Source organism: Sphaerodactylus townsendi, linkage group LG02 (assembly GCF_021028975.2).
Source record: "Sphaerodactylus townsendi isolate TG3544 linkage group LG02, MPM_Stown_v2.3, whole genome shotgun sequence".
Taxonomy (NCBI): domain Eukaryota; kingdom Metazoa; phylum Chordata; class Lepidosauria; order Squamata; family Sphaerodactylidae; genus Sphaerodactylus; species Sphaerodactylus townsendi.
Window position 1 is genome coordinate 70,345,968 of NC_059426.1, and position 22,602 is coordinate 70,368,569.

The 22,602-nt window shown below is 42.3% G+C and overlaps 2 protein-coding genes across 3 annotated transcripts; one reads left to right on the forward strand and one right to left on the reverse strand.

Moving 5' to 3' along the window:
• Window positions 1-544: 544 nt before the first annotated feature.
• LOC125427304 (olfactory receptor 1013-like) lies at window positions 545-15,940 on the forward strand. Of its 2 annotated transcripts, XM_048486530.1 has the most exons (3): window positions 545-1,138; window positions 4,353-4,356; window positions 15,015-15,940. In XM_048486530.1, the coding sequence occupies exons 1-3, from the start codon at window positions 545-547 to the stop codon at window positions 15,938-15,940; spliced, it is 1,524 nt and encodes a 507-aa protein (XP_048342487.1). The 2 variants fall into 2 exon arrangements, with proteins under 2 accessions (XP_048342487.1, XP_048342488.1); XM_048486531.1 differs by lacking the exons at window positions 545-1,138; window positions 4,353-4,356 and having other exon boundaries at window positions 15,008-15,940.
• Window positions 6,680-7,627, reverse strand: LOC125427305 (olfactory receptor 1019-like). Its single transcript, XM_048486532.1, has one exon. The coding sequence runs from the start codon at window positions 7,613-7,615 to the stop codon at window positions 6,680-6,682; it is 936 nt and encodes a 311-aa protein (XP_048342489.1). The 5' UTR covers window positions 7,616-7,627.
• Window positions 15,941-22,602: the final 6,662 nt, after the last annotated feature.

Sequence of the window (22,602 nt, forward strand, 5' to 3'; positions counted from 1 at the left end):
CCTCTGATCATGAAGATTGCTTTTAGTCAACTTTTCTTACAACCAGTGAGATACCTTCATGAATTTTATTGATATCTATTTTATTTTAGAAATTTACCAGTAGCTGAAATTTACCAATACCTAAACTTAAACTTGAGTCAATAAGTTTCCCTGTTTTTTGTGGTAAAATTAGGTGCCTCGACTTATATTCGGGTCAACTTATACTCGAGTATATACAGTATGTTCTCTAGAGAGGAATAATAATCAAGTACAAGATTGTTAAAGATTGGAATGAAATTGGTCTTCCAACACCAATTAACTTAGGCTCATTCCGCACTTGCAGAATAATGCACTTTCAAACTGCTTTCAGTGCTCTTTAAAGCTGTGCTGAATAGCAAAATCCACTTGCAAACAGTTGTGAAAGTGGTTTGAAAACGCATTATTTTGCGTGTGCGGAAGGGGCCATAGATAATTCAAATATAGTAGATCATTAGTTACAGATTCTGTAGTTAAGTTAACCAGGCTTGTTTCCATTATCTTCACAGACTGAATAATGCAAATGGAAATGGTTCACAGAAATGAAACATTTGTGACTGAGTTCATATTTCTAGGCCTCTCCAGTCAACCGAGGATCCAGACAATTCTTTTTTTGGTATTTCTGGCTTTTTATTTGTTCACAGTGTTTGGAAATGTCATCATCATCTCTGTGGTTGGAGTTGACTCTCGACTTCATATACCCATGTACTTTTTCCTAATCAATTTGTCAATCTTAGACATTTCTTACATCTCAACCAATGTCCCACAGATGCTCACGAACCTTCTAACCAGAAGAAAAATGATCTCATTTTGGGGCTGTGCAACCCAGATGTATTTTTCTCTGGCTTTTGGAATGACAGAGTGCTTTCTGCTTGGAGTCATGGCTTATGACCGATATGTGGCTATCTGTAAGCCTTTGCATTACATAGTCATCATGAACTGGAAGATATGCATGCAGTTGGCTGCTTTCTGCTGGAGCAGCAGTTTAGTGAGCTCAATGATAATAAACATTTTCACATTACGTTTACCTTTCTGTGGTCCAAACATCTTGAACCATTACTTCTGTGAGGTGCCAGCTGTGCTGACCCTGGTTTGCACTGACACTTCATTTACTGAGATGGTTGTCTTTGTTTTCAGCATAATCATAGTCTTCTTCCCCTTCCTGCTAATCATTGTCTCTTATGCCTACATTTTCAGAGCTGTCCTTCAGGTACAAACTGCAAAAGGAAGGACTAAAACATTCTCTACCTGTGCATCCCATCTTACTGTAGTAGTCATATTTTATGGGACGTCAATTTTTACATATATGCGACCAACCTTAAAATCCTCACAAGACAGGGACAAAGTGATTGCAGTATTTTATACTATTATAATGCCCATGCTCAACCCCCTGATATATAGTCTGAGAAACAAGGATGTGAAGGATGGCCTAAGAAGATCATTCACATTATTAAGAGGTTCTGCTGTAAGCAAAGGAGTTCATGTGAGTTTGTGACCACATTCTTGTGAATAGATTTGCTCCATTGGGATTACACAAATCTGGTAGAGGAAGCACTTATTCCAAACTCATACATAGTAAGACTAACTGCAAAAGGTGCTGAAAATCCTATTTCTTGTGGCACCCTGAGAGATTCTTTATGACTGACCTTCACCGAGAAATATTTTATGCAGGTGACATGAAATGACCACAGACTCTGATGTTACTTCATTAATTTCATTAATTGTATTAAAACATTTATATCTCACCTTTCCTTGTGGTTCAAGGCGGCTTACAACAATAGTTAAAAACATCCCCAGCTAAATGCAAAAATAAGATGGCAAACTCTATATTCCTCCTACATCCTGTCCCCCAAAAGATGTCTGCCTTTTCAAACCTCTGCAAGAGCTCAGAGAAACAGGCAGAACTTGCAGCACCTCCTGAAGATGTCCAACGTTTCTCTTATAAAGCATATTTCATTAAAAATATATTACATTAGAAAAAACATGAGGTGCAATGAAATACTGTGAGTTCTTTGGTGAACTTGTTTGTTTCTGAAGTTCACTTTTCAGCAGATCTAGTCCTATGTCAGTATACAGTATGCAGTATACAGAACGTATGCTTCACTGTTGCTTCTCATGTGTCCCAGGACAATCAAATAAAACGAACACAGATTAAAATTAGTTTTAAAACAATGTTTCTGATATGGTTTTGAAGTTTATTAAATGTAAAATGGTTTTGTCTCAAGTTGTCTTTTGGATGTTTAGCAGGATGTTCTGCTAGTTGTTCTCTTTTTTCTTGTTCTCTCAACTCACCCCTGTCTGCTAAAAATTGATCAGTGTACCAAAGGAGCATTAAATGTTCATGAATCAGGCAGCCCATCTAAGAACCAGATTCACAATCCATAGTCTATTTATAGCGCAGTATGTTTTAAATAGGTAAAAAACCCATAGGTAAAAAACCCATTAAATGGTGTTCCCTTCCCATATGTATCTATTATATATATTGTGACTCTTACAGATTTCAATCCACCAGGTAACTTTTTAACATATAGGGAGGCAGAATAAAAGCGAATGGTGTTCCTATAGATATCTATGGTTTATATCATGAATCTCAAAAGTTTCTATTCACCAGGTCACCAGTTCACAGAACATCACTTGGCAGACCTGCCCTGGACTGTACTGAAATCAGCTATGTTGGTCAAGAATATATCAAAGGGGCAGCTCCTTTGATATATTCTTGACCACACATAGCTGTAAGCGTGGGTTGTTTTAATAACCTCTAAAAAAGATCCAATTAGATTGAAACGTGTCATGTCTTTTTAGGTCTGTTATGTGTTACATCCTGAAATACTGTGCATTTGATTATTAAAATTGAGGCTTTGTGGTTGTTTGTAACATATTTTACATTTTTGTATTGTATGTGTTTTCAGATATGAATGCATATTTTCTGTTGAGATCTTTATGTACAGTGTTTTATTATTTAGAATGTAGCAAAGTGCAGTAAAATATATATTTTATACATGTTAAGGACTAGTTTTGAGACTTCCCAACCTTTTTGGTTCTTAGCTTATAATGTTCTACTCACAAATAAAAAGATAAATGTAAACCTTTTATTAAGTGAGCAAGTCAACTGTCCAAAATAGTAGACATTTGTTGTAAGAATTTAACCAGCATTCTTTGTGGTATATTAAGAGGAAGTACTTAAAATAATGTATGTTTATATCTGTAGTTTCTGTTTAATCTTTAATATAATACTACTCTGAGACATTAAACTGCTAGCAGTCAGTGTGAACTTTGAGGAAATGTGCTAGCTTTACATGCCATGCACACAGTTGCATAGCTGCAACAGGATGAGGGGGGCGCCATGCTCCAGGTGCGTGCCATTGGGGTCATGTGGGGGTGGAAAATCACCTCCCACACCCCTCCTCCCCCACCCACTTACCTTAGTTCAGCTGACTGCAAAGAGCAGCCAGCTGAAAATGTATCCTAGTGAGAACGACACTTCCCAGGAGCCTTCTGCAGAAGTTGAGGCTCGCAAATGTCTCCTGGGAAGTGTAGTTCCCACCAGGCTTCTCTTTGCAGCTGGCTGAACTATGCTAACTGGGGAGGGCATTGGGGGGCAGGGCACCATTTTGCCCTGGGCACTATTCCCCACCACCACCATTGCATGCACACACCATTGCATGCACACACAAAAATTTTACTTTGTTGTTTAGTTGGACTTAGTAGACTAAAAATTATTCATGCTTAAGTTTCAAAGCACAACATTTTGGTGTCATGATCAGTATTATTCATTGCGCCCAGATGTGCAGAGGTTTTATCTGGTGAATAACAACAGGACACATCTGGGAATTAAAATGGACTTCAGCTCCTGCCACAGCTTCGCAAGCCTTCCAACCAGTCCAAGAGTGCCTGCCATTCAGCATGCAGCCAAATGTCCAGCCCCCATTCAGATAGGCGCACACCGTCTGAACAAAACAGCACATGCTCCAGGGTTGTTATCACAGGGGGCAGGATAATGCTACCACCGAGCTCCCAGACCTCCCGTGCTGCTGCCTTTCACATTTTGCGGCGTGCCACGTTCACTTTTTGCGACTCCCAGGCATCCTTCCACCGTAGCCTTGGGACAAGGCGGGACCAAAGCAGAGTAACATCCGGAATCAACTCCAGGACTTCATGGAGGCCCCTCAAAGCTGGGAGGTCATTCTCACCCAGGTGAATTACTAGCCCAAGAGGTACACCAAACCTCTGAAGCACCTCCCAAATAGCTGGCAACAAGGCTTCCCAGCGCATACCCCGCTGGCCAAGCCAAACAATGTCCAAACCCTTGCCAAGGTCCAGGTCTGTGCCCCAAGGAGTTGAGTGTGCGTAAGCACTGGCCCAGTGGACGTTACTATGGGTGGTGTGGACCAACAAAGGCTACTCCTCCGAGCCAAGACAGGTAAATCCGAATATAACTGAAATCCTCCAGGTACCCGACTGTGCAAAAAATGCGGACCACAGCTGTGCTTGCCCAAACCGTTCTTATAGTGGAAATAGCAGGAGACGGCAGGGAATGTGAAAAGACCCACCCCCTGCCAACTCTCCCGCTTGCCTGGGAGCTGGCATCCCCACATTGGGTGTGGCCCCAGGGAGGCCGGCAGCCAAATCAATCCCACCTAGCTGTGCTGACTCCAATAAGGGACTCGCCAGGCCGGGGAGTATGGATTCGGCGGGCGTTGCCATCCCAGAGCCTGAAGCCCCAGTCCAGGGGATAAAATAGGGGCAGAGGCCACCCAAGCAAGTGGGTTGGCCCCCAAAGGCTGGGCCCAGGCTGCTTGAATACTGCACCACATCCACGGGCATACCATAGTCCAGCCACGTCACTGCCAGAGGCGGGGCTATAAATCAAGGGGGCAACAGCACTGAGACCAGTGAGGGAGATGTAGAGGCCAAAGAGGGGGTCTCTTCTCTCAGTTCCTGGTCCTCCGCATCCTGATCTACTTCCCTGTGAACAGTGGAGGGGTCCAGCACAAGCAGTATTCCACGCTCTGAAACCTGCCCCCTAATCCTGGACTGGGATAACCCCCCAGCCTGCATGCCCAGGACTCCTCTCTCTGCTCCCACCCTGGCTAACTCACTAGCAACCTGGTGAGCCAAACAGCCCCCATTGTGTTTCCTCGCTACCATAGCTGAGCAAACTGCTCCCTGAATATAAAAAGAGGAGGGGAGGCGGATGCCATACTAATACTCCCAATGCCTTCCAAAACAACAAGATGGGAGGGGGGAGGTAAACCCATACCCCAGGGAAGCAACCGCTACCCAACTCTGTAAGCTCGCCCCTTTCCCGGCCTAAATTCTTGACTAGCAAACCAGGGCCGTTATTTTGAATGGTGCATCTCTACAGAGACTGAAAGACAAATGTTCATCAGTTCCACCTTCCAACCATTTGCCCTTCCAACACTTGAGCATACTAATCACTGTTTCCATGAACTTCATTGGTATTCCTGGGTTCTTCTATGGATCCCAACTGGAATCTAAATAAGGGAGTAGTAGGTCCTACATTCCCCCTGAAAAATGACTGAATGTCCTTGAATTAAAATGCTAATAAGGCGAGGGTGAAATGCTTTACACACCAACATTCATATCTAAGTATTGATAAGTGTATCTGTGTACTATATATGCCTAGTGCACGCCAGAATGGCTTTTACTGGCTTCTACTATCTAACACAGGGAAAGTAATTGAGGTTTTGGTCATCTTAGAGACACAGAGAAATCTGATGTCATACAAATGACAATGTTGCAAGCTGGGTAGATCAAAGAGATACTAGTATTTACCTCAGCTACAGAATCATAACTAGTAATAAAGAGTTTAAATGTTGAAAATGTATAGCGTATTCCATCTCTTTGAGCAGGAAGAGAAGTATAGCCCACATAGCAGTGGGCAAAGTGAGATATATTTTCCCACACCACTATGAAGAAGCAATGAGTTGCTCTTAGTCATTTTGTCTCAAACCATGAAGAATTCTGTCTTGACCACATGTTGAGAAACAATGGTTCATTATGCATGGAATGGTTACCTTGGGGCTCTTTGCTGCGCAGTGGGGTTCCAGTGAAGCCTCCTCACATTTCTTTGTTTAACCACAAGGAGACACTCCACTGCTACTGTGCAGCTTGCTTTCTGAAGTCTCCAGGCCTCCATTTTTCCTGGTTTTCTTAACTCCATCCATCAACTGACTCTTAAAGGCACACAGTCGAAAGATTGCTGGTTTTGTTTATGCCCTTTGAATTGCTGTGACATAAATATTGCTGTTATTGCAACTAAATTGGTGTTATAGCCCCTTTCCAAAAATACCCCCCCAACTGAGCAGAAGAGCAGCTCCACCAACCAGCTGCACATAGGGACATCAACACAACGTAATATAATTTCAGAGGGTTGCCATGTTGCTCTACAGTAGAACAGTTAGATTCCAGTCAAGTAGTACCTTAGAGACCAATAATATAGCTATCAGTATCCATGGGTATGCATTTTCATGCTTATGTATATTCTGTCTTACTTAATCACTAGTCAAATGAGTATTGCAAGTGTTCTCATCTCTACAAAAATGCATAAAAAATTTCAGCATGCACTAGAAATAGGGAATAGTATAAAAACAGCTAAATGTTTACTAGTTCAGTGGAAATCCATGCCTCAGATAGAGATGAGTCAAAAAACTATTTTTGTCTTCATAATCTTTTTGAAAGCATCTTTTACTTCCTTGTTCCTTACACTGTAGATCAAAGGATTCATCATTGGTATTATCAGTGTGTAGAAGATAGAGGCCCATTTGTCTTTATCCAGGGCATATGCAGATGAAGGACGCAAGTACATGAATATAATTGTCCCATAGAAGAAAGTGATTACAGTCAAGTGGGAGGCACATGTAGAGAAGGCTTTGCACCTGCCCTCAGCAGAGTTTATCTTTAGGATGGTGGAGATGATGGAGATGTATGACATTAGGACAACAGTGAGAGAACCGAACTCAATGAAACTGGTACAAGCAAATAGCAACATCTCATTGATATGGATGTCTGAACAGGAGAGGGCAAAGAGAGGGGGCACATCACAGAAGAAATGATTGATAACATTGGAACTACAGTAATCTAAAGTAAAGAGAGATATAAACTGTACTACTGTATCACCAACACTAGCTGTGTATGAACCTATAATGAGATAGATATAAACTTTTCTGGACATAATAATGGAATATTGTAGTGGACGACAGATGGCTACATAACGGTCATAAGCCATAGCTGCCAACAGAAAACATTCGGTGTCCCCAAAGATACAAAAAACAACTAACTGTGCAAAGCAGCCAGCAAAGGAAATTACTTTTCTTTCCGTCAGCAAGTCAACAAGCATCTTGGGACCAATGGCCGAAGAGTAACACAGGTCTAGGAATGACAACTGACTGAGAAAAATGTACATGGGACTCTGCAGATGAGGACAGAGTACAATCAGGAAAATCATGCCCATGTTGCCTGCTAGGTTGATCAGATAGATGATGAGGAAAACTACAAAGAGAACAACTTGGATCTGTGGATCTTCAACAATTCCCAGGAGAACAAATTCTGTAACTTCAGTGTGGTTCTCTGCAGGCATTTGTTTTATTTTTGTGATTTGCAGATGACCACAGAGGTACTTACAGCTGAGAAGTTATGAAACACTGGACTATCTTCCGTGTTTCTGCTTGCTGTAATGCCTACAGCAGAAAGAATGAGAGAGTCAATACGATGCATAGTTCACTTAACCTTCAAGCACTGCTCCTTTAGTGCAGTCATCACTCTAAGTACATCTAAGTACAGTATCTGCCAAAAAAGAAATTCAACTTGATTACGTAAAGTAACCATAGTCTGAAATATTACACGATGTCATGTTTAACACAGACCGAAGTTCATTTTTTTCAGGTGGCAATTTAGAGCAGAGTGCGTGCATGAACATCTTCCACTTTTCCATTCCAAATAATCCACTCTGAGCATGTTTCCATTCTCCTCACACTGTTCCAAATTTTTCTGAGACTTTGTGGGTGAAATTGAATTATCACCAGGTATTAAAAGCAAATCCTTCTGTAATACACACTGTATTTTTCTGTTGTTTAAATTGAAAAGAGTCTTACTGTGATGGGCTGTTTCATTGCAACAGGGAGACATGGTATAGGTAGGGTGAGTCTCAGAGCCCGCTGGTCTTGGGGTGGGGTTCCAACATAACAAAGAAGTATGTTCCCAAACTTTTGTTAGCAAGTCCAGTTATACAGCACTGGTTCCCCAGGATGCAGGCAGAGTTTGTATTACTAGATAGGAATGGAATGAGCCAGGAAGGAGTGGAGCCTCTAGAGGCAGAGGGGTGCAGAATGTGTGGAAAGCAGAAAAGGGAAGCCAGGCTGCTTGGCTGAGAGCTTGAAATTTGATTGAAGATTCTTAACACTTTGTTGTGATAGGGAACTTGTAAGGGAGGGAGACTTTTGTTCTGAATTGTGAATTTTAGAATTGATTGTTTCAGGGCTGTGAGACCCTCAACTTTGAAGCCAGTGCACAGAGTGTTCAGCTGGAGACTTACTGGGTCACCAAAAAGTGGAAATGGATTTTAGGGATGGCAAGCTGTGATAGAGGGAAAAGTTAACTGCTAAACTTTAAAAGATTATGGTTCTCTTGTGTTACTAAGTTCTGTGTTGCTACATAATACATTAAGAGATAAGTAACAAGAAAAAAGTTTTATTGCAAGATGCACTCTAAGTTCTGTCTCAGAAAACCCGCAAACTGAAGTTACATTTGCAGATGTTTAAAATAGAAACCTTTTCTAGCTGCTACTCTTAGCAAGCAGAGGACTATTTCTTCCCCGTGTACTTTCTTATCATGGGTCAATTCTGCACAGCAAATGTATAACGGGTTGCAATCATTATAAAGAAACCTGTTTTCGTTTTTCCTGTTCACATGCATGCCATGCAGGTTGCAATTGGAGCCCATAAAAACAATCTGGATTACTTTCTTGCCTTTGCATAGAGAAGCTACTCTTTTAAAAAAAAATTCCAGGAACACATGCATAGCTACACAGGCACGTAGAAATAAACCCCCACAGCCGTGCCAATTGTCCCATGATATGGCTGCACCTGCACAGCTGCACACATGCAACACACACAATTTTTTTTAAAAAAGGGACCTCCCTATAATGGCAGGGCAATGGCAGGCGGATTTTCCCTGACCATGGATGGGAGGGAAATAAAGCACCTCCTGTCTGGCCATTTGCTCACGAGCGCCTCTAAGCCAGGATTTTGCAAAAGGATAGCTGGTTTAGGGATTTTTGAAAATAACAGGTTGAGGGAAGTAAAACGAGATAGACTAATTTTGGGGATGGGACCTGTTCGAAGTCCCCCCCCCCAACAGTTTATACAGTGTCCTGCACTTGTTGTATTTGCCATGGTTACATATAAGATTCAGCATACAGGATTGCACAGTCTCAGCCTTACCTGCTGTCAGTTTCATTCATGTTGTGCACTGATCCGAGAGGCTGAAAGCATTTGTATTCTTCTTTAGAGAAACTGGGTGGTGTCTACTGAGCAGCAAAATGTCTTCCCTTGGTGGCACCTCCCATGACACTTAGCCTAGACAAATTGCACAGTGATTATTATTGCTATCAAAATAGTTGTATAGAAGAGTTATGATGTTGTGGGAACCTCTGGGACATTATCCATTTTCCATTGCCCCTCCATGGCTTCCGTGATAGTTTCAGCACCCCCCATGGATTGCACTGTTAATAATCTGAATTAATATGGTCAATAGCAACCATGTCACTGTGACTGAATTCATATTCCTGAGACTCATCAACCAATCAAAACACTTCTTTGTGGTATTCCTGTTTTTTTGTATGTATTCACAATATTTTAAACCTTATTATCATGGTTATAACTTATTATTGGCTCCATACATCCTTGTGCTTTTTCCTCATCAATTTTTCTTTTCTAGACATCTTTTTATGCTAGCCCTGATGTATGTCAGATATTGATGAACCTTGTGATCAGAAAAGCAACTATAGTCTTTTCTGGGCTGTGTAACCCAGATGTATTTTTACTTGATGTCTGGCATGACGTGTGTGTATATATATATCTATATATCCATATGTAATAGCTTATGATTGATACATAGAAATCTGTCATCTACTGAATTATTGGTCATCATGACCTAGAACTTACAGGTCTAGCTGGTGGCCTTTACCTGGAAAGTTGCTTTTCTGTGGTTGTAATAGCTTGGGCCATTGTCTCTGTAAAATGTCTGCAGTGGGACAATTCACTGAAAATCTTGTGGAGACAAAGTATGAATTGCTTTGTACTGTCAACTCTATTGCATAGTGGAGCAACAATAAATATTCAGTTTCCTTTAATTTAATGTTTTATTATTTAACACTGAAACTTCAGACCAGATACTTTGACTTGAAAAGAATACAACACTAACTGCAATAATAACAATACAAATAAGTAGTTTCTTGTCTATTAAATCCAGCAATCCTGTAGTTTATCAGCAGGAAAATGAAACTGTGTTCATGAGCCACCTTGAGCCACCATGTTTGGTGGGAAAGGTGGACTATTTCAATAAATGGAGAGACTGAAGAATATTTCTGTTCAGTTAGGAAGTCAGTGAGCATCTTGGGATGGCATCTCTTAGCCTTTGTCAAATATGCCTTGACCAGTCTGGCTCAAGAATAGCCCTCAGCCCATCTCCTGGCCATTGTCAGGAGGTATGTGTCATGCCTCCCACCTGTCTCAAATCAATCACCTGCAACCAGGCCCAACTCCATTCCCCATTATATTACCCTGGGTGCTTCTTAATCTAATGTTTCAAGGCAGAAAAGGAAAGTCATTTCTGTTGGATAATCTCCTCACAGAGATTATACCTTTGCATTACAAGCAGAGTGCACGGAGGCTGGAGCACAGCAGAAGCATCTCCCAAACATGTGTGAGCTTTGGCACAAAGAAAAGGTCAGAGTCATTTGTAGTTTCTAATCTAATAAAAAGAGTATTTATTAGTGGACTCCCTTCCACTGGCGTAATGCCCATTGGGCAAGGTGAGCAGCTGCCCAGGGCATCACCTTGTGGGGGGCATCAAAATGCTGGGTTCGTTTTTGGGTATTTTTAGTGGTTTTCCATTTTTGGCCAGCAGGGGGTGCAGTTTTTAGGCTAGCAGCACCAAAATTTCAGCGTATCATCAGGAGACTGTCCTTATGCTACCCCCCAAGATTGGTGAGGTTTGGTTCAGGGAATCCAAAGTTATGGACTCCCAAAGGGGGTGCCCCTATCCCCCATTGTTTCCAATGGGAGCTAATAGGAGATGGGGGCTACAGTTTTGAAGGTCCATAACTTTGGGCCCCCTGAACCAAACTGCACCAAACTTGTGGGGAATCATTAGGGCAGTCTCCTGATGAGACCCTGAAAGTTTTGAGACTGTGCCTTCAAAAATGTGCCCCCCAGCCTGCAACCCCCATTGATAGCAATGCAGAACAAAGATTCTTGGGCAAATTTCTGGGATGTTCCTGCAGGGGGCGCATTTTTGGATGTATTGGCACCAAAATTTCAGGGTATCATCTGGAGACTGTCATGATGGCACCCCCAAGGTTTGGTGCAGTTTGGTTTAGGGGGTCCAAAGTTATGGACCCTCAAAGGGGGTACCCCATCTCCTTAGCAAAGAATGTGGGATGGGGTATCCCTTTTGAGGGTCCATAACTGGACTAAACCAAACTGCACCAAACCTTGGGGAACATAAGGACAGTTTCCAGATTATACCCTGAAATTTTGGTGCCGATACATCAAAATGCGCCCCCTGCAGATCCCAGAAATTTGCCCAATAATCTTTGTTCTGCATTGAGTTTTCTGTGTTGCTGTCCATGGGGGTTGCAGGCTGGGGGGGGGAACATTTCTGAAGGCATAGTCTCAAAACTTTCAGGGTCTCATCAGGAGACTGCCCTGATAATACTCCCCAGGTTTGGTGCAGTTTGGTTCAGGGGGCCCAAAGTTATGGACCCTCAAAACTGTAGCCCCCATCTCCTATTAGCTCCCATTGGAAACAATGGGGGATGGGGCACCCCCTTTGGGAGTCCATAACTTTGGACTCCTTGAACCAAATCTCACCAGACTTGGGGAGTAGCATAAGGACAGTCTCCTGATGATATGCTGAAATTTTGGTGCTGATATGTCTAAAAACTTCACCCCCTGTAGGCACCAATGTCCTGGTGCAAAAAAATATTTGGTCGTGGTGGAGTGGCCGCCCATGGGGGGGGGGCATACAACTCAGGTTTTGCCCAGGGCTACAGTTTGCCCAGGGCTGCCTTGTTACGCCCCTGCTCCCTTCTGGATAGAAAGGTAGACAGACAGGTTCACTAATCTAATCTAATCCAGCTGGATGGGGATGGATGCACTCAGCATCCATTCTCTTTACTCACATGGTGCTGTAGAACAGTGGTTCTCGACCTGTGGGTCGGGACTCCTTTGGAGGTCGAACAACCCTTTTACAGGAGTCACCTAAGACTCTCTGCATCAGTGTTCTCCATCTGTAAAATGAATAAATGTTAGGGTTGGGGGTCACCACAACATGATGAACTGTATTAAAGGGTCGCGGCATTAGGAAGGTTGAGAACCACTACTGTAGAAGGTTAGAGAGCAAGAAGGAGAGCGAGAGAGTGAGAGTGAGAGGGAAGGAAGGAAGTCCCTGAGAGTATCAGTCTAACATCAAAGGGATAGTGCCAGCATGATAGACTAAAGGTGTCAATCCCTAGGTCCCTATCTAGCATCTGGCTTACTAGTAAACCCCCCTCTGTGATTGAGGCAGGAAATAGTGTAAAGTCCTTCTCTTCCAACAATTTCCACTAGAGATGTTATGTCTGTGAACAAAATGGCTGAAAACAACGGAATATTATTGCTATGGGAGACAAATGGTGTCAAGTGAGAGTGAAGTAAAAATGATTTTTGCTAAAAAAATTGACAAAAATGGGCAATGCACATTTCAATGTAACATTTTAAAAGCCCAACTAGCCAATGCATTTTTAGATTATAAAAACATTTAATATATAAGCTGACCTTTAAACACACTCAGCTGAGAGTGATACAGATAATGGTAGCAGAAGTGTGTTCTAAGCATGTAGTAAGGGAAAGAGCAGAAGGGAATTGGTTCCCAAGAGATGCTCCCTATGAAAGTCAAGTAGTAAACAAATCTTTGCACAGGAACAGACACCTGGTGTAGTTTTAATTGCAGTACAGATCTGAAGTGCAACCACAGTAAAAATGCTACAGGGATTAAGCCCTTCAGATGCCCTATAACGTTTTATATAAATAGACAACATCGGAACTTTCTCATCAGACTTCTTTGAAGAAATGGAAGAAGGAATGGATTCTTCCCATATTTACTGAAAATAGATTCTTATGAGAATAAAGAAAGCTAATGCTGCCATCTTATCTTATAATTCCAAATTCTTAGAATCCTTCAAAAAGACATTGTATATCTTAGATTACAAAGTCACAAAGGGGTCACACACCCTGTAATGTTGTCACAGTCTTAAAATGCCCTCCCTAACTCCTGTAGCTTTAAATAGTCTAGGAATAATAAGACTCTGTATACTTCTTACTCCAAGAATAATGACACGCTTTATATCTGTTAAGAACCGCATTGGATATTTGAGGTTTTAAAATTTAGTATTGTAATTTATCTTGACCATTTATTCCAAGCAACAGAACACATAAAGTACATCTTGAGGCAGCATCCAGTTTTCTTGAAATTTCATCTAACTGCTATTTCTTTTGTCTCTCAAAGATATGCAATATCTAGAATGAACAACTTCTGTTCTCTTTGACTGGGTTTGGCAAGGTAAGGCTTCTGAGGCTGACACGCTGAAAGTGAGTACAGAAGATAATGTCAGAGTAAAACTGAAGTCATGACTTCATTTTTTTCCCCAAAGACCTATAGCTACATGTGTATATGTTTTAGATTCCATATAATTGAATGATGATTACAGGATGTGGCAAAAAATAAATTAGAATCACAAAGGCATGAAGTTTCTGTTCTTTTCCTTATACGACTGTGCTGATTGACATGGTTGAAGTTTAACTGTTATATGTCATCATTTTTGTGCCATTTCTTCTTTTTATGCCAGATTTATCCTGTAATAATTAACATGTTTTAGTGTTGCCTTAATACATGTTATAGGTATATATATAAAAAGTGGGTTTAAATTATACAAATAGCAAGTACATTACATAAAAGAAAAACAAGATAAGCAGGAAAAGCAACAGAAACTATGTGAAACACATGAGTCTTTTCTGCACAACCAAAATAAGATGTCCTGGGGATGTCTTAAAAAAAAAACCAGTCTCCTTCTTTTTGGCCCAGACAGCACAAACACACAAAAAAGCATCCGGAAACAGCAGGTTTTTTCCTCTGCCCACTTCCAGTTTCTCTCTTTCTCACACCCACCATTTTCTGCCACTTGACTCCTCTGTTCTGCCCGCCATTCGCTAAAGTTGCCCCAGGATGCTTGCTCTGCAGGCATTGCTGCTGGCCTCCTTTTTAGCTTATAAAATACATAATTCAACTCAGTGTTTCCTGCCAATTCTGGCAATATGCCATTTTCCAAGGGGGGGAGGTTCTGTGTGTAATTTTCAATGAGGTGTCTTCAAAGGCACAAACACACAATATGAGAATCGAATGAAATTCTCATATCATTTGTTCATGTCTTTGAAGATACCTCATCAAAAAAAATTTAAACTGGAAATTTATTCTATAGAAACTGAAAGCCCAGGCAACTTTTGAAGGGCAGCTGCATATGCAACCAGAATGATAGATATTAATGAGAAACCTGTTAAAAACCAAGCCCAGTTAACTTCCAATTCATCTTTTTTTCTTTCCCTGTTTATTTTGCTTGTAAAATATGTGGATCAGAAAACATGTAGTGAAACATGGTGCTAACATCTGTTGTACATTTTTCCAGGTATTTCAGCACATGAGTACTAAGAGATTCATGGAAGGAAGCAATCATACTACAGTGACTGAGTTCATTCTTCTAGGATTCACAGCTAATCCAAAACTGCAGCTGAGCCTGTTTGTGGCATTTCTAATAATATATGTGGTTACCTTAGTTGGAAATGTTTCACTAATAGTTCTAATCTTCAGCAGTTCTCCCCTCCATACACCCATGTATTTCTTCATTGGGAATCTGTCTTTTTTGGATATTTGGTACTCCTCTGTCTATACTCCAAAGATCCTGGTGAACTGTATTTCAGAGGACAAAAGCATTTCCTTTGGAGGTTGTGCTGCCCAGTTCTTCTTCTCTGCTGGTCTTGCATATAGTGAGTGCTACCTCCTGGCAGCCATGGCTTATGATCGTTACATAGCAATAGCTACCCCACTGCTGTATGCTACTGCCATGTCCAGAAAGCTATGCTTAGGACTTGTGGCCCTCTCATATTTAGGTGGATTCATCAATGCCACAATTCTCACCAGTGAAACCTTCACACTGACCTTCTGTGATGGCAACATCATTGATGACTTCTTCTGTGATGTGCCACCTCTGGTAAAGCTCTCCTGTGATGTGACTGAGAGTTACCAATCTGTGCTATACTTCCTTCTCACTTATAACATCATTGCCCCCTCAGTTTTCATTCTTGCCACTTATTCTTTCATCCTAGCAGCCATTTTGCGGATCCGTTCCACTGAAGGCAGGCGCAAAGCCTTTTCAACGTGTGCTTCCCACCTGACAGCTGTCACTTTGTACTATGGTTCCATTCTCTTCATCTACTCACGCCCCAGCTCCAACTATACTTTGGAAAGGGACAAATGGACTTCCATGTTCTACACAGTGGTTTTCCCCATGCTGAATCCCATGATTTACAGTTTAAGGAACAAGGATGTCAAAAATGCTTTGAAGAAGATGATCAGAAGGACAGGTTTCTAAACTGAAGGCATAATAGAGTTGATAACGATGAAACCTTATTTTATGCTAAATATTTGTGTACTGTTGCTGTCACATCCACTAAAATATAAAATATCCAATATGATAAATTGCATAAAGAAATGCTACCTTTACAAGTTTATATGACGAAGCAGCCTTGAACTTTCTGTGTATCAGTTCTAGATAGTTGCATGTGTCCCAGAATAAATGTGAGCAATAAGATCAGAAATGGTGTGGCAGTTAAGACTCAGTTTTCACTTTCAGTCCTCCCAGTTTCTTCAGAGTTAAGTGTGCCAAACCATCTCTTGACTAAGCTATTCTCTTGACTAAGCTATTCTCTAAAATGAACACACACTTGCTCAGACAGCTGAATTAAGCAGTTCCAGCTCTTTACTGGACCTTACACTTCAGACTGTGAGTAGAAAGGCATACTTGAATGTTCTCCATTAGGGTTTTTTTTTAATACTCCTGTGTAGAAAAGGACAACATGATAGTGAGATTACTTGACTGATTTCCATGGGAGACTTTAAAAACTTGATCAAGCTAAAAGCTGATTGGGTAACTGTATTCAACATACAAGCACCAGCTGAAGTCTTTTTTCTAAAATAAGGTTTTCTGAGAATAATTTGTCAGGGGCTTTACCCAGGAAACAAGGAAGACTTCATTCCTCTTGTCTTTCCATAAGGGTTGTGGCACCAAATTTTTAAAGAGGACTGGGGAGATGCTACTTGGTGAGCAATATTCTGGTCCCAGCTCCCATCCCTGTTGGCAGTTCCTCTCTCCAATGGAAGCAAAAGAAATGAGGGGTGCGAAGAGACATTGCACAACATCACAATGTGACCTGAATTCACCTGCCAACCCTCCTCAGATGAGGAAGAGACAGAGGAAGCTGGACCCAGACCTTGGAGGCAGCAGAAGACCCACCAGACAAGGTAAAGACTCCATCTAGAGCAGAAGGGGAATTTCTGGCTGAAGGCAGCACGCCATACCCTCAGTCTCACAGATGGTTCTGAGGCTGAAACAAAAGCACTGCATCTCCAGAGTCACCAGAGCCTTTGGAACACCGCAGAAGGAGGTCTTGGATGGAGGCGCAGGAGTGGTGCCATAACATTGCCATCCTCTGTGAGCTTGAGTCACCACAGGATCAGGGTGGACACAAAGGCTGCTCAACCAGTGATGGGTGGTGCCTGTCCATTGCAGACTCAACAGGTTGAGGGATTTGCTCCTGATCAGGGTTCCCCTGATAAAAACAGTGATAGAAGGGTGAACCAGCATAGAAGCAACTTGATCACAACCCAGGTGTACCCACTGGTGCTGTGCATCTTAGACCTCAGTGTGTTTTGTTCTAGTCCTGGATTTGGACTATGTTTCTTGAATTTACTGCTGACATTTCTCTGTGTCTTGACTTGTGCTTTCCAGATTTGCTCTTCTGTTTTGGTGCTTGGTCTTCTAGTTGTGTTTTGACCCTGAACTGTGCCTTAGCCTATTCTTGCAGGCTTTTGCCCCAGGCACCTGCCTAAACCTGGATACAATGTCACCTCTGGTTGAACCCACAAGTGGTGTCACAATACTCTAGGAATTCCCCTGATTGTTATAAGTTTTGCCATAGACATTGAGGGAGTCTGAGGATATCACAATGTCACATGACCTCCTGCTCCAACATGTTTGCCCCCATTGGAGTGAAGAGACCATCTTACAACCCTACTCTTAAATATCTTCTAAAACCAGGAGTCTAGAATTTTCCATGATGTAGAAGGGGTAGTACCTGATAGGAATGAAGGACAGATTAGTTATTTGGGATCCCCCCCCCTTTTTTTTTGTAATCAGAATCACAAGTCTGGTTAATTTTTTTATTTTTACAAAGTTGGTATCTTACTGTCAATCCTATGCATAGTTTGGATCTGGAACCCAAGGGAAGTAACAAACCACTTCAAAATCTCAAAACTTAAAATAATCAGACAATTAAAAGCAGCCAACAAATGTATAAATAGAGCCCATTTACAGATACCTGCCCCCATAGTCTTGTGTGTATGTAAAGTGCTGTCAAGTCACAGTTTAAGAACATAAGAACATAAGAACATAAGTTTGGCATAAGAACATAAGAACATAAGTTTGACTTATCATGATCCCAGCAAGGGACTTTCAAGGCAAGCGATTAAGCAGAAGTAGGTTGTCAAGTGCATTCCTCTACAAAGACTTGCTTGGTGATCTCCCATTCAAGTTCCAACACTGCTCAACTTCTAAGATCTGCTGAAATCAGGTTATACTTTAGCGTTCAACTCCCTCCTCCAAGTCTTAACAGACTGTAAAATGTACAACAGAATTGTTCAAGGTTGCATTTTTATAAAGGGGATGTAGTTTTAATATCTACGAATGTTTCAGGCAGTTTTCATTGTTTTGTGAATTGAATATATTACACTGTTTTTATTCCATAGTACTTGAATTTTGTATTCTATCTTTATTGTGCTGTTCATTTATTGTGTTGTTCATATATATTTTACTATTTTCTGCATCATGCTCCAATTTAGTAATCTTGTATTGTATGTATTTTACCATTTTAGCATGTTGTTCTTTAACTTTGTAAAACAGTTTAAATGCATTGTTTGCTGCATGCATAACATCGTTCCTACTTCATTGATTTTAATCTTGTAATCAGCCTTGAATTCCTTCCAGAAAAAACAGACTATAAATGGGGTAAATAAATAAATAATGTGTATGGTTTTACACTGTAGTGTACTTTGCCCATTGATCAACCTGACCCTGCCTGGAAGGTAATAAACAGTTACAATATGGAAGCATTCCAAACATACTGCAATGAGAGAATTGGTATTCAGCTAGAAAAAATATTTCCTGGAGTATGAGTAAATTTCAGATTAGATTGATTTAGCATAAAGTGATGTTGATCTTTTTTGGATATAATGTTAACAAAAACAACAAAGGTTGTTATTTGATTAATAATGGCTCTACAATCATCTAGGCCAGGGGTCGGGAACCTTTTCCCCGCAAAGAGCCATTTGGCTCACCCACCCCCCACTCGCTGGCACGCCCCCCCCTCCGCTCCCCCGCCCACTTGCTCGCTCGCGCCCCCCCTCCGCCCGCTCACACACACACACCCGCCTGCAGGGCAGGCGTAGATAGGCCCGGCGGCTCGGCCTTGCCGGCTGCCGGGCGAGTGATGCGCCCGCCCTGCTCCTTACAGGGCGGGTGAAGAGGTGCCCGGCGGCTCGGCCGGGCCGGCCACCGGGGGAACGATGCTCCCGCCCTGCTCCTCGCAGGGCAGGAGAAGAGGTGCCCGGCGGCTCGGCCGGGCCGGCCGCCGGGGGAACAATGCTCCCGCCCTGCGAGGGGAGAAGAGGTGCCCGGCGGCTCGGCCGGGCCGGCCGCCGGGGAAACGATGCTCCCGCCCTGCTCCTCGCAGGGCGGGAGAAGAGGGGCCCCGCGGCTCGGCTGATGGAGCCGCAGAACAGCGGCGGAAGAGCCGCATGCGGCTCGCGAGCCGCGGGTTCCCGACCCCTGATCTAGGCCGTAATTGCGACAGGGGGCAAGGCACATTGTGAGCTCTGGTGGGTGAGCATGCATGCCCTGGGCCGGCTGGGCAGCTGAGCCAGCCCCAGCCCTGATTGCATTATATGCACATGCTGGAAGGGTGGAGGACGCTCCCTATGTATTAGGCAGCATGCGATTGCTCCAGCCTCTTTGACACCTGGAGCAAAGTTGACCCACCCACCCTCCCTATTTTAGGGTTGGGTTGGGCTGCTCTGTTCGTCAGTTTAGGCAGAGCAGCACATCCTTGTGGGGAGACCGGGCTCGTGCCTGGACCTCCTCGCGTTTGGGGGCCTCCTTAAGAGGTTTGGGGTGGGGCAGGCTCATGGGCATGCCACAGAGGCTTCTGCAAATTTGAGCCTGACACCCCAGCAGTTAGGGGACCACAAAGGGCGGACGCACCAGTGGCCCTGACCTTTCTGTCCTCCCCAAGATGGATTGGGTGGTCCCGGGATCAGCCAGGGGTGCTGACCAGCCGGTGAACGGATGTGCTCCTCTTGCATGCCCAGCTTCCACCTTAAATGATGTAAATATAATAAAAGGGCTGTGGCCCAATTTCATTCCAAGAACTTGTCCTGTGGTTATTCACCAGACAGTATCTGCACATCTGGACGCAATATTTTCATTGATGTTCTGTGAGGAGACACCTGCATGCAAAAAAAGAAAACTTATGCCAAAACAATGAATCTACATCTCTACATTTCAAAACTCTACTCCATTGAGAGAACAGGTGTTCCTCTGAGAGATGGAGTAGCTTGACTACAATGTATCTCGGGGAGTTGACAATGACCTTATCAAAAGTACTGGAAAAATCCAAATGCTTTAATATTGTATATTAGCTTAATGTGGCATTTTCTTTCCATGCAAGTAGCCAACACAAGCAGATGTAGAGTGGGAAAAGTGGTAGTTTAAGAATCAGATCTAGTTGAGCAATTCTGATACTCCAGCTAGTTTGTTTATACTTTCCTTGTGGTTGCCTATTTCTATTCCAGCGCTACTAAATAATACTTAAATTATGAACACAGAGAAATCTCCACTACAGAGCTGTGGGAAATATGTTAAAAAAATCTATTCCCTCAATGAGAAAGCTTATGCATGAATCTAGTTTTAAACCTGTTTACCTGTAGAGCAGCTTTTGATAGCTGTACTAAGAAAACGGAACCGTGAAAGACACTACTGGGACGAAATCCTTAAGAGACCTCAGAATGAATGATCTGCATAAATACCCACCAGCATTTTCTCAACAACTGCTGATACGATGTGATATCATGTGAGTAAATAGCTATTTCTTGCATGTAGTTAAAAAAGAGATACAATGAGATAGGGTTTTTTTGCTGTTGTTGTTCTGAAGTTGTATAATTTTAACGTGAAGAGATTTCATTAATATAATATGGTATAATGACTACTGGTGACAACCCATTCTTAAAACTAGTAATTTTTCCAAGCAGTATCCCAGAAAAGATCCTGCAGGTACTTTTCTTTAAGATAGCCAGCAAGAAACCTCCTTCCAGTTCTCCTTTCACAGACACTAGCATATTCACTGTTATTCAAAGCGAGCAGAATCAGTCAACAGACTAAAGCGCTATCTCTCAGGGGGATGCTATCTATGTCAGGGGGATGTTATCTAGTTGATAACATCCCCCTTGGTGGACATTATCAATCTGTTCCTGAACTCAGCAATTTTCCCAGGAAGGTTGAAGGTGGCAGTGCTATGACTGATCTTGAAAAAAAAACCATCCCTGGATCCTTGTAATCTGTCTAATTAATACCCAGTATTGAATCTTTCATTCCTGGGCAAGGTAGTTGTCACTGCCCATTCCTGGGCAAGGTAGCTATCACTGAAGCAGAGCAGCTCTATGTTTTTTTAGAGGATACCTTAGCCATAGATCCATCCAAGCTTGCTTCCTCTGAAGCCATGGGATGGAGACCATGTTGTTTGCCCTCACAGACAATCTCTGTAGGCAACTAGATTGGGACAGGTTGACAGTGCTATTATTACTCAGTATTGCAGCAGTGTTTGATACAGTTGGCCATTTGACCCACCCACCTTCGGGGATGGGGCGGTATAAAAATCTAATAAAATAAATAAAAATAAATAAATTCTGGGTTGCAAGGGACAGTTTTACAGTGGCTGCTCTCCTTTCTCCAGGATCAGGGACAGAGAGTCGTAACAGGGGAGAAAGTATCATGATGACACCCTCAGGGGGCAATCCTCTCCCCAATGCTATTTAATATCTATATGTGACCCCCCCTCACCATCAGTATACAGATGACAGCCAGCTGTACCTGTTGATGGAAAGCTTGCCAGGTGTCATCCCAGTTACACTGGCCAGGTGTTTGGAGGCAGTAGTGGGATGGTTGAAGCAGAGTTAGTTGAAACTTAATCCATCAAACATGGAGGTTCTGTGGCTGAGCCGTGGAGATTCAGAACTGGGGAACCAGCAGCTGAAACTGGATGGGGGGGGGGGGGAATTAACACCTACACCTACTGTCAAAAGTCCAGGGGTGACTCTGGATGCCTCCCTTTCTATGGAGACTCAGGTTACCAGTACAACCAGAATGATATTTTTTCATCTTCAACAAAGTAAGCAGTTGACCACCAGGAGATACTGTTTTAATGTAATTTTTACTGAATAATAATTTTTGACTGAATTAATCATTTTAAGTGTGAGCTGCCCTGAGCAACTCTTTGATGGGGATGTGGGGGTGGGTAATAAAAAATAAACAAAAACGTAATTGCTGAAAATGGTAGGGATTCCAGGTGAAGAGAAACCTCCAGGATATATAAAAATTTACAGGCTGAGAAAAAATGCAACTAGAGGCTGGGAAAGGGAAGTGATCAACAAGACTGAACAGTAGAAATCATACTTTATCGCTCCCCATAGTGTTAAAGTAGATCAAACACATGTGATATTCGCACAAATTAAACTGCTGACATGCTTTTTTCTTCTTATAAAGTATTGACTAACAATTATCAGAATACAATCCCCATTATTCTGTATACAAAGAAAAACTTTTCTCTATGTTGCTCTGTTATTAAGATGAAAGAACTAGTATTTTATGTATATTTGATGATGATGATGATGATGATGATGATGATGATGATGATGATGATGATGATG

Coding starts and splice junctions, on each gene's coding strand:
- LOC125427304 (XM_048486530.1), top strand. CDS start 545: ATGGTTCACAGAAATGAAACATTTGTGACTGAGTTCATATTTCTAGGC.
- LOC125427305 (XM_048486532.1), bottom strand. CDS start 7,615: ATGCCTGCAGAGAACCACACTGAAGTTACAGAATTTGTTCTCCTGGGA.